At 43.2% G+C, this 12,150-nt stretch overlaps 1 protein-coding gene across 5 annotated transcripts in view; it reads left to right on the top strand.

The window, feature by feature from the left end:
* PDE8B (phosphodiesterase 8B) overlaps window positions 1-12,150 on the top strand; it is a 350,779-nt gene that overhangs the window by 318,642 nt on the left and 19,987 nt on the right. For 4 of the 5 annotated variants that reach the window (XM_006873284.1, XM_006873287.1, XM_006873285.1 and 1 more), the window contains 5 exons: window positions 694-770; window positions 2,243-2,407; window positions 6,031-6,076; window positions 6,483-6,618; window positions 7,666-7,864. In XM_006873284.1, coding sequence (XP_006873346.1) covers window positions 694-770; window positions 2,243-2,407; window positions 6,031-6,076; window positions 6,483-6,618; window positions 7,666-7,864 — 623 coding nt within the window. The remainder of the gene's footprint in view (window positions 1-693; window positions 771-2,242; window positions 2,408-6,030; window positions 6,077-6,482; window positions 6,619-7,665; window positions 7,865-12,150) is intronic. The other variant, XM_006873286.1, reaches the window with a different exon arrangement.

Here is a 12,150-nt window from a genome sequence, read left to right as displayed (position 1 = left end):
ACCAGAGATGGAGGCAGAGATGATGATGTGGAGAGATGGAGCAGCTGGGGACTTAGACCCAGAGAGGGAGAGGGCTGTGTGCTGACGACCTGGGGACAACCTTTGGTTGGTTGATGATGCATGGAGGGGATTGTAACCATGACAGTGAAATGATATACGATAAGATGAATGTAAAGCTAATGTTCTCCCATGTAAACTATCACATAATTCACAATAAAACATTAAAAAAATAAATAAAAGATTAGACACAACCTTCCACCCCACACCCTCACCAAGAGTCATGTCTCCTCTCTCACACTTCATAGTTTTCCAGTTACACACACAACTTGGTTAGTAGGAACTACTCAAATTAGACTCTAGTAACTTATGAGAAAGTAAGTTCCAGGGGACCACTGGGTGTTGGGATGGGAGCATAGGATCCCATTAACATTCACTGTAATTCCCCTTGTGGACCTGGGACTCCTAAAGCCCTCCTGCCAGCCTTTACCTGCCCAGATCACCCTTTCCAGACTCAAGCAAATAGTAGTTGGGCTGTCATCCTTTTAGGATTCAGAGATGGGTTAATTCATTGTCTAATCAGAAGAGCAGGGGGTAGTTTTATAAGAATCAGGCCCCCCATGAAGGGACTCCTTTTTTACACTTAGACCAGTTGAGCTGCCAGAACCAGAGACAACTTTCTTGCCTTTTCTCCAGCACCAAGCCTACAGAACCGTCGCTACCCATCCATGGCAAGGATCCACTCCATGACCATTGAGGCCCCCATCACAAAGGTGAGTGGCAATGTCTGTCTCTGCCTTCACCTTTATCTGCAACCAAGGCACCTACCACTGGGGTAGAGTGATGAATGAAATGTCTTTGATACCATGGAGTTTACAGTCTAGCAGAGGTAAAGAATGTTAAACAAATTGCTGCTGTTGTTAAGTGCCATTGAGTCGGTTCCAACTCACAGCAACCCTGTATAGGGTTTCCAAGGAACAGCTGGTTCGTTTGAAATGCTGGCGTTGGAGTTCAAACTGACTTTTCGGGTCAGTGCTTATCCACAGCTCCACACCAGCTAACTATAGAGAAAGAAATGCATGCAGAGAATACAGAAAATTTCTTAAGCCACTATTTCCTGCAAGTGGAGAAGATACCTCTTTGGCCCAGCTGAAGGTGTCCATTCATGTACCCACGCTTACAAATTTGTTATTATTGTTGTTAAGTGCCATCGAGTTGGTTCTGACTCATAGGAACCCTGTATAGGATTTTCAAGGAGCAACTGGTGAGCTTGAACTACCGAACCTGAAGTTCAAACCAACCTTGCAGTCCAGTGCATTAACCCACAGTACCACACCAGGACTCCACACTTACAAAAAGTTTCCCTGACCAACAAATTCACTTTAGCTAAATTAGGCCCTACTGTAAGTCACTCACAGAATATTGCTGTCTACCTTCCTAGCACTGATTATACTCTATAATTATTTATCATGTGGTATTTATAAGTGTATGTTGTTGTTGTTAAGTGCCTTCGAGTCGGTTCCGACCCATAGCGACCCTGTACGGGGTTTCCGAGGGTGTAAATCCTTACGGGAGTAGAAAGCCTCATCTTTCTCCCGCGGAGCAGCTGGTAGTTTCGAACTGCTGACCTTATGGTTCGCAGCCCGATTCGTAACCACTACGCTACCAGAGCTCCTTTATATATACATGTAAATCACATGCTATGTGCTATTGTTGGTCAGGGAAACTTTTTCTGTAGAGGAAGCAACGTTTAAAGTAAGACTTGAAGCATAAAAGATGTTAGTAGGATTCCAAGCAGCTGGGAACAGTATGTGAAAACCCAATAAGGTAGAAAAAGGACCTTTGAGGGCTTGAAAGAAAGCCAAAGTGGATAGAGCTTGGAGGGTTAAAGCAAGAAGTTGGCGATAGGGGTTTGAGCGGGACTCAGTTCACGGAGGTGAACGAGATCATCTATAGAGTGAGACCGAAGGTTCAGGACTGATCCCTGAGTACCTCCAACTATCACAAGAGAACTAGGAGAGAAGAGTCAGCAAAAGGACTGAGAAACACCAGGACAGGCTGGAATGGTCAACAGCCAAGAGGGAACTGTGTTGCAGTAAGACAGAGGTGGTGGGGTGGAAACACTGATCATTTTGGACAACAGAATGTGCTATTATTGGATTTATTTTGGATTCCTGGTACATGTCTGACTTCTGGGAATTAGAATGCTAATCTTCTCTAATTTCTTCTTTCTTTTCTTTGTCAGGTCATAAATATAATCAATGCAGCCCAAGAAAACAGCCCTGTCACAGTGGCAGAAGCGTTGGACAGGGTTTTAGAAATTTTGCGAACCACAGAACTGTACTCCCCTCAGCTGGGTACCAAAGATGAAGATCCTCACACCAGTGACCTTGTTGGGGGCCTGATGACTGTGAGTGATGAGGGACAAGCAGGACTGCAGGGGAGCCGTGTAATGCACTCTATGGCTACCAGTTGTCATTGAGTCGAATCTGGCTCCTGGTGATCCCATGGGTCAAAGTAGAACTGTGCTCCACAGGGTTTTCAGTAACTGATCTTTTGGAAGTAGATCACCAGGCCTTTCTTCAGAGGCTCTTTTGAGTGGATTTGAAGTCACAATCTTTCCTTTAGCAGATAACCATGTCAACCTCTCAACAACCCCAGATACACTCTGCTACTGTTGTTAAATGCCGTCGAGTCTGTTGTGACCCATAGTGACCCTGTATAGGGATTCCAAGGACTGACTGATAAGCTTGAACTGCCAACGTTGTGGTTCAAACCAACTTTACAGTCTAGCGCATTAACCCACAAGCACCACATTAGGATTCCAAATACAATCCAGAAGGTTCAATATAAACTATTACCTTAGTTGCTGTTTGGGGAAATACCTGCAATATGTGCAAACATCCGCATAAACAAATGCAGTTGTATCAAAAATTATGTAATTGTATCACTTAAGTGATTCTTGTAATTCTACGAGGCTGACTGAGCATAGCAATGAAAGACAGTCTTTGAGAATTCTTATTACAGCAGCGAATAGGCCGTTGACTTAACTATGCAAATTGGTGAGTTATGTAGGCCCTTGTTTACTTCTTGTTCCTCTTTACCTGGTGCAGTCTTGGATGAGGGCCATGGTTGGGTCTCCTTGGACCACAGTTCTTTATCCATAGAATGAAAGGGTTTGAACTTAGACTGCAGTAGTTTTCAAAACATTAGCTGTGTTATTGTTAAGCGCCATTGAGTCAGTTCTGACTCTTAGCGACCCTGTACAGAGTTTCTGAGGAGCAGATGGTGGATTTGAACTGTTGACCCATTTCAGTGCTGATCCTACAGTGCCACACCAGGAGTCTTTTGGTTGTTTTTGGTTTTTATAAATAAAAGCTTATATGGAAACTCTCCTTACAATCAGATAAAGCAGAGTGAGGCTGTTCTGGTAGGGGTGGTGTAAGAAAGGAAGGCTGAATAGAAGAAGCACCAACCCCAGACAGCTCTCCAGGAAGCCCTGATGTTGGAGAAGAATGCTAAAAATCCTAGTAGCATAGTGGATTATGAGCTGGGCGGCTAACTGCAAGGTCAGCAGTTCAAATCCACCAGCCTCTCCACAAAAGACGAGGCTTTGTGTTCCTGTAAAGATTTACAGCCTCAGAAACCCTATGCAGGGTCGTTATGAGTCGGAACTGAATTTAGTGGCTCACAACCGAAACTAAAAGCACCATTGTTGTTGATATGTGCCGTTGAGCCGATTCGACTCATAGCGACCCTGCATGGAGTTTCCGAGGAGCAGTGGGTGAATCTGAGCTATCCACCTTGCAGGCTAGTGCATTAGCCCACAGTGCTACCCCAGGACTGCCAGAGAAACAAACCAACCTGTGTTGAAAGAAGTATTGTCAGGATGCTCCTGAGAATTCAGGATGGTGAGATGTCATCTCTCATGCTTTACAACTGGACCATTCTCTGGAGAAGGGCACCTTGATTGGTAAAGCGTAGGATCACCGAGATGGAGGGGCACAGTGGCGGCAGCAGTAGACTCAAATGTTTAACAATTGTGAGGATGGCGCAGGCCTGGTAGAGTTTTGTTCTGTTGTGCATGCGGTCACTATGAGTTGGAGACGACTCATTGGCACCTAACAACTACTACAACAGCAGGAGCCCTGGTAGCAGAGTGGGTTACACATTGGGCTGCTAATTGCAAGGCTTGCGGTTCGAATCCATCAGCTGCCCTGCAAAGTTAGCAGTATAAATCTATCCATTACTCTGTGGGCAAAATATAAGGCATTCTGCTCCTGTAAAGATTTACAGCCTTGGAAACCCTGTATGGGGTTGTTATGAGTCAGAACCGACTTGATGGGGAAACACCTCCACAACATACTTTGGACATATTATCAGGAGGGACCAGTTATTGGAGAAGGACATCATGCTTGGTAAAGTGGAGGGTCAACGAAAAAGAGGAAGACCCCCAAGGAGATGGACTGACACAGTGACAGCAGCAATGGGCTGAAGCATAACAATTGTGAACACAGTACAGATCTGGTAGTGTTTCATCTGTTGTGCCTGAGGTTGCTATGAGTTGGAACAAACTCAACGGCACCTAACAACAACAACGACAGCAGTGTAGAGTAGCTGACATCTGAGGACTCTGCTTGTTGCATGCAGTGTGCCGTAGCTAGTTGTAAGCACCTACTAGCAATTGAAGAAAAATAAAATCAAAAGTATTTCTTTATGTTCCTCATCAGAGGCTGAAACTGGAAGAAACCTTTTGGAGAAAAAGACTTAAGAGTCATTATGTCTTTTACTGGGAAGGTTTCTGTCTAGCTCTGCCACCAAGTGGTGGGTGTTGACTGGCTTCTGGTTCATTCTCTGTCTTCCTGTAATTCCAGTGACCTGTGCTTCCTTTCCTGCCCCTATGCTGACCTTGGTCACCTCATCCCAGTGCAGTGTAGACTTCAGTTTCTAGGGAACACTGGCAAGGATTGTCAGGAGGTGACCCCTACAGAGCTACAGCAGGAAGATCCTGAGAGAGAAACAAGTTAGCCCACCCTACTCCCCAATTCCCACCATACCTTCTTGGGTTTGATCTCCCAATAAAACTGCAGGGAAACAGTGCAGGATCCCACCTCATTTTTATGTGAGTTTAGAGTAGAAAGAGAGAAAGACAAAAGAAAACATGGAGGAGCCCTTGGAGTAGCTGCCTTAGAGGCAAGATAGGCGTGGCCATTGTTGCTTACCTATTTACCTGATTTTTAAAATTAAGCTTTGGGCCTCAACACTAAGGTATGACTTCAAGGGTACTCTTCAGTAATATTACGAGACAAATAAGCAACTACAAGTTACTTTTAAGGGAAGGAACCCGAACTAGAACATTTGGGGGCTAGGTCAGGTTCAAGAAGCCTAGTAAATGTCAGAATTAGCATCCGAATTCTGTCTGTTCCTCTATGCTGCCTCTCCAAAGACCTCCAGGAACTTTTTCTTTAAAAGCTAGTAGTAATGTTTCTGTTACAAAACAGAAACTACAGTTAAAAAAACTAAATTATTTTGGCTATCAGCTGAAAATCAGCCCAGCTTTTTAAAGTATATTAAAAACTTATACCCAAAATGTGTCTTATGGCTTCAACTTCCCCAAATGTAAGAACACAGAAATAAGACAGTCCCTATGAGAGTGTCTGGGGTCCCTCCAAAAGAATCTGCCTCCAAAGCAAGATCGCTTCTGAGATTTCATTTATGAGGCGTCTAAAATGCCAGAAGATAAAGATAGTTCTAACCTCAGCACAGTCAGAAGACTTAAAGGCAACTGCATTCACTGTATTCTCAATTCTCCACTTTCTACGGTACTAGCCTTGGAAGGAAGGGTACCATGTGTCTCATAGCTATTGTCCTGATTGCATTTTGAGCTATAAATTGGAGATCCAGATTGAAATCCAGATTTGATCCAGAATTCAAATCCATTTGCATAGTAAAGGGGAAAATGGAACAATGGTGATGAAAGGCTATAGAACATGGCATACATTTGCTTTTAACGGCATCTTTTCTTTATTCCAGGATGGTTTAAGAAGGTTGTCAGGAAACGAGTATGTGTTTACTAAGAGTAAGTTTTTATCTATCCACTTGTTACTGAAAATCCATTGTCAGCTGCAATGTTGTGCTTATTGTCTGGAGAGGGCTTTGGTATTTTTTCTTCCAATTGGTCTCAATTGAGTTTAGGTACTTACGTGATCTACTTTTGAAATTAGGTCTTCTAATTAACATTACTTCTCTGAGAACTATCAGAATGCAAATTTCAAATCTCTATACATTTACACCGGTGAAGTTCTATTTCTATTTAGGAGCTGTGATGTTTAATAATATAAGAGAAGGTCACTGAAGTGAAAATTCTCCTACTCTTGGAAATCTTCAAGATTTTCTTTCTAGTAACAACAATGAGAATGGTGTAAATGCTCAGGGGCTCTCAAGTCCATCATTAACTGCTCTCCCTGTCCCATCTGTTCACTCAGATGTACACCAGAGTCACAGCCACCTTGCGATGCCAATAACCATCAACGATGTCCCCCCTTCGATTGCTCAGCTACTTGATAATGAAGAAAGTTGGGACTTCAACATCTTTGAGTTGGAATCTGTTACACATAAGAGGTATGTGACTTTTCTGGAAGCAGGCAGGAAGGATTGGTGGCCGTGCTATGAATTTCACATCTGGACGCTTAGAGGGAGCTGTGTCCTGGCCACAAGAGACCACACAGGTTCTGCTTTTGGTGCCAAGATGGAGAACTGTCAAACAAGCAGAGAGACCGTGGCCTCTGAGTGAGTCCTTTATGGAGGGAGACTCTCAGTGATTAAGTTGTGGAGTCAGCCAGGTGATGACCAGGATAAGAAAATGCTAAGCTTTCTTCTCTGATTTTCTCAGTCATTTCCTTTGTACTGGGACCCAAGAGTTCTAAGTATTCTCAACCCCAGACTTGTTAAAGCTTCACCTTACAATATGAATCTGTGAGCTCTTATTGAAGATACTATGAGTTTTCTTAGGGGCTATCCTACAAGGAGGGGAAAAGTCTCACCTTACAATATGAATCTGTGAGCTCTTATTGAAGATACTATGAGTTTTCTTAGGGGCTATCCTACAAGGAGGGGAAAAGTCTCACCTTACAATATGAATCTGTGAGCTCTTATTGAAGATACTATGAGTTTTCTTAGGGGCTATCCTACAAGGAGGGGAAAAGTCACATAACTCGCAGTGCCCTTCGATACTTGGAGAAGGCTGTTTCTTCTCAGTGGTGTTGGTCTGTAGGCCATGGAAGATTTCCACCTATAAATGCTGAGACCACCTAAGCCACTCCTCTTGTCTGTAGATGCAGGAACGTCCTCAGTGGGCATCAAGAAAATGCAGGACTTAGACTGTCAGGGGGCTTGTCTTGGTTGTCAGAGCAACTGAAAGGCTTATGACTTAAGAGATAACTGAAAATAATTTGTGTTGACCACCATGAGGCTCCCGGTTCCGAAGAGGCTGGGGAGGAAGGTGTGATCTACTGAGCTCCAATTTGGGGAGGAGATTTTTTGGGGGGCCTGGTGCACAGGCAATAAGCATCAGAAGAAAAATTCTTTTCTTCTCTAGTATCATCAAAGAAGGTAGTTCTGGGGCCAGTGAATACAATGAACTCTAGAGCTTGTTTTCCTATTTTCCAGGCCATTGGTTTACCTGGGCTTAAAGGTGTTTTCCCGGTTTGGAGTCTGTGAATTTTTGAACTGTTCTGAGACCACTCTGCGGGCTTGGCTGCAAGTGATTGAAGCCAACTATCACTCCTCCAACGCCTACCATAACTCCACTCATGCCGCAGACGTCCTGCATGCCACTGCCTTCTTCCTTGGGAAGGAAAGAGTGAAGGTAGAATTTTGATATCGTGATCTAGTTGCCTGTCTGCATTAAAGATCCAAAAACCTCAATCTTAGTAAATAGCTGTGTTACAACCAATTTGACAGAGGTGTTTTTTTTTAAGATTACTAAAGTGACTAGTGCTTTTGGTAATATAGCCATGGCCCTGTCTCCTACTTCTTCTCTCTCCCAAATGCCTAAAATCATAATTTATGCCACAGTAGAGACTTTTTAAGGAGCTCTGGTAGTGTCGTGGTTAACAATCGGGCTGCTAACCTCAAGGTCTGGCAGTTTGAAACTACCAGCCATTCCGCGGGAGAAAGATGAGGCTTTCTGCTCCCGTAAAGATTTACAGCTTCAGAAACCCTGTTCAGGGTCACTATGAGTCAGAACTGACTCCACGGTACTTAACAACAACAACAGAGACGCTTTTACATGCTTCACTGGTCCATACCCATTGCTCATTAGGAACTTTTTGTGATAATGGGCTTGTTGATGTTGTTGTTAAATGCTGTCAAGTCAGTTTCGACTCATAGTAACCCTGTATAGGGTTTCCAAGGAGCAGCTGGTGAGCTTGAACTGCCAACCTTGCAGCTCAAATGGCTTTGCAGTCTGGTGCATTAATCCACAGCGCCACACCAGGACTCCTAGTACATTGTTGTTGTTGTCAAATGCCGCCGAGTCAATTCTGACCCATAGCGACCCTGTATAGGTTTCCAAGGAGTAGCTGGTGAGCTTGAACCACCGACCTTGCAGTTCAAACGGCTTTGCAGTCTGGCACATTAACCCACAGCGCCACATCAGGACATTAGAAGCCAGTCAATAATGAAGTCACTCAGCCTTCTGATGATTGACATAATGTATGTGTGTTGTGTGGATGTAAATGTGTGTATCTGTATGTTAATCACTTTACATAATTCTGAGAGCGTGCTATGTCCTTATTCTTCCTTGAGGAGAATCCAATAATTTCATGTGTGGGTGCTGATTTGTAGTGCAGCTCTATGTACAGCCCTATGGATAGCCGCTCTCCTCTCCTTCCCAACAGCTATTACGTGCACAACGAAGCTTGGCATCCCTTTGCTACAATTAGAAGGGAAGCTTCAAATACAGATGCCACTGGGAGAAGTGCAGTGTAGACACTGAAACTCACATTGACTGGTAAATGCAGGCTATTACATCACTTTCTTAGGGCAGGTTTGATGACCGATTTAGACCCTGAGGACTTTCAGAGAAGAGTTAATAGTGGGACAGATAGGAGGAGGCAGAAAGGCACCAAAACGGAGACAGAGGAATGGAAAGGGTTAACTGGTTTCCATCGAAGTTTTCCACTAGTGTGGTATTCACTCTCATCAGCAAGAAAGCAAAGGATGTGGTCCAAGGACGACACTTTTGAAGTTTATTTTCATTTCCTTTCTAAACAAAATTAATTCCAAACAAAATGAATGGTGATATATCAGCCTAAGCTTTAAATCCCTTCCTAGTACAGGTTCATGTCCCCTATTTGACTTGCTGAGGTCACAAACTGCCAACTGAGAACAGGACCCAGGTCATTAACTCAGAGTCCAAAGTCATCTGTAGCCACAGCACTCTGTGTTACAGATAAACTTCTCTAAAGGCCTACCAGACCAAAGAACATATACAGGAAGGAAACCAAATGTCATTAAAAAGACAGGAAACAAAGAAAACACCAAAATGGATATCAGAAGAGACTGAAATTTGCTCTGCAGTGTAGACATGCTAAAGCAAGTAGAAGAAATGAAGTCAAAGAGCTGAACAAAAAAATTTTGAAGAGCAGATAAAGAAGGCAACGTTAGTATTGTAATGAAATATGCAGAGACCTGGAATTCTGGTGTGGTGCTGTAGGATAAGCATTGGACTGCTAACTATAGGTCAGCGATTCACCCACCAGCCACTCCTTGGAACCCCTATACAGGGTTGCTATGAATTGGAACTGACTTGATGGCACTTAACAACAACGCAAAGACCTGCAGTTAACCAAAAAATAAGAGCCCACTCAGCATTTCTCAAGCTGAAAGAACTGAAGAAAAAAACTCAAGCCTTGATTTGCAATATTGAAAGATTCTATGCACAAAATACTGAATTATGCAGAAAGCATCCAAAGAAGATGCTTTTTTTAGCTGTACCAAAAAGAAATGGTCGATGGTCAACCATTTCAGTAGGTAGCATTTGATCAAGAATCAATGGTAGGTACTAAAGGAAGAAGTCTAAGCTGCATTTAAGGCATGGGTAAAAAACAAGGTTCCAGGAATTAACAGAATACAAATTGAAATCTTTCAACTAACTGAGTCAGCACTGGAGACACTCACTCATCCATGCCAAGAATTTTGGAAGACAGCTACCTGACTTTCTGACTGGAAGAGATGCATATTTGTGCCCATTTCAAAGAGAGGTAACCCAACAGCAAGCAGAAATCATCGAACAGTATCAGTATTATTACACGTAAGTAATATTTTGCTGAAGAGAGTTTTAAAAACAGTTACAATAGTACATCACCAGAGAACTGTCAAAAATCCACACCGAATTCAGAAGAAGACATGGAGCTAGGGATATCATTGCTGATGTCAGATGGATCTTGGCTGAAAGCAGAGAATACCAGAAAGAAGCTTACCTGTGCTTTCTTTCTACAAAAGCTTTTGAATGTGTGAATCATGACAAGCTATGGTTAACACTGTGAAGAATGGTATTCCAGAAGACTTCATTGTGCTCATGAGGAACCTGTACATAGACCAGGAGGCAACTGTTCAAACAAAACATGGGAATACTGAGTGGTTTAAAATCAGGAAAGATATGTGGCAGAGTTGTATCCTTTCACCATATTTATTCAGTCTCTGTGCTGAGCAAATAATCCAAAAAGTTGGATTATATGAAGAACTTGGCATCAGGTTTGGAGAAAGACTCACTAACAGCCTGCGATATGCAGGTGATGCAACCGGTCTTGCTGGTAGTGAAGAGGACTTAAAATGTTTGGTGACAAAGATTAAAGACCATCATCATCAGTATGGATTGCACCTTAATGTAAAGGAAACAAAAATCTTCATAACTGAACAAATAAATACCATCATAGTAAATGGAGAAAAGATTGAAGTTGCCAAAGACTTCATTTTGCTTGTATCCACCATCAAACTCATGGAAGCAGAAGTCAAGAAACCAAATGACATATTGCATTTGGTAAATCTGCTGCACAAAACCTCTTTAAAGTACTCAAGAGCAAAGATAACAGTTTGAGGAGTAAGGTGTGCCTGACCCAAGTTATACTATTTTTAATTGCCTCATATACATCTGAAACTTGGATAGCCAACATTCATTTATCATCCTGGACAAGGAACTGTTTGAAAGGCTGGTCAAAAAACAGGGCCCATACTGGCTAGTCTGCTTCAGTGTGATCCAGATCTATTTTTTCTGGTAAAGAAGGAAAGAAATTAATGTTGAGATATCTGTACCTTAAAGGCTTTGGGATTTCTCCAGTTGTGGGCTTGGCAAGGAGTTTTCTTCCATCGATGGTCCCTCACTCCTGTGGGAAGGACCTTGCTTCTCGCATCTGCTAGGGAGCTACCCAGTCTTCTTTCCCCAACTCCCATCCACTTATCAGACAGTGCATCATTAGACTGTGCTTATCCAAACTGCAGATCATGACCCAATATTGATAACTTTGTAAAAGTGCCACTTTCACTGAGTGTTTGGTGTGAATCAGTGTAAGCTCTAGTGAAACGCAGGTCTTGTCCAATGCTACTCGCATTCTCTACCCTAATTACGTAAATCTATTTTATTGAAAAGTTTCACAGTAATTGGCTTCAGTCTTCGGGAGGCCCACATGGATTCTCACTGCAAAGGCAGAATCAATGAAGATGCAACCTACATGGGGCAGTCTGGGAGTAGGACTTGGATAGCTGACTTCACCTGCAGGTGCCTGTGGTCTCTCCTGACCCAGCAGTGAAATGGGGCCAAGTGTGCTTGTTTGCCTTGAGCAGTATGTTGTTATTATTAAGTATCATCAAATCGGTTCCGACTCATAGCAACCCTGTATAGGGTTTCCGAGGAGCAGCTGGTGGATTTGGTCCACCGGCCTTGTGATTCAAACCAACCATGCAGTCCTGTGCTTTATCCTGCAGTGACTCACCAGGACTCCTTGAGCAGTAGAGAATCTCCCCCTGTCCCTGCTCTGGAAACCTGGTCCTGGTCCTGGTCCTGGTGCTGGGGACCAAGCCAAAACTGCTCACCAACCAGCTCCATGAGATCAGGATTAGAAATGAAAATGGCTGCTTTCTAGTAGAGACAGC

Source organism: Chrysochloris asiatica, unplaced genomic scaffold (assembly GCF_000296735.1).
Source record: "Chrysochloris asiatica unplaced genomic scaffold, ChrAsi1.0 scaffold00234, whole genome shotgun sequence".
In the NCBI taxonomy this organism is placed as follows: domain Eukaryota; kingdom Metazoa; phylum Chordata; class Mammalia; order Afrosoricida; family Chrysochloridae; genus Chrysochloris; species Chrysochloris asiatica.
Note: the sequence above shows the minus strand (reverse complement) of the source record. Positions and strands in the feature narration are given on the sequence as shown.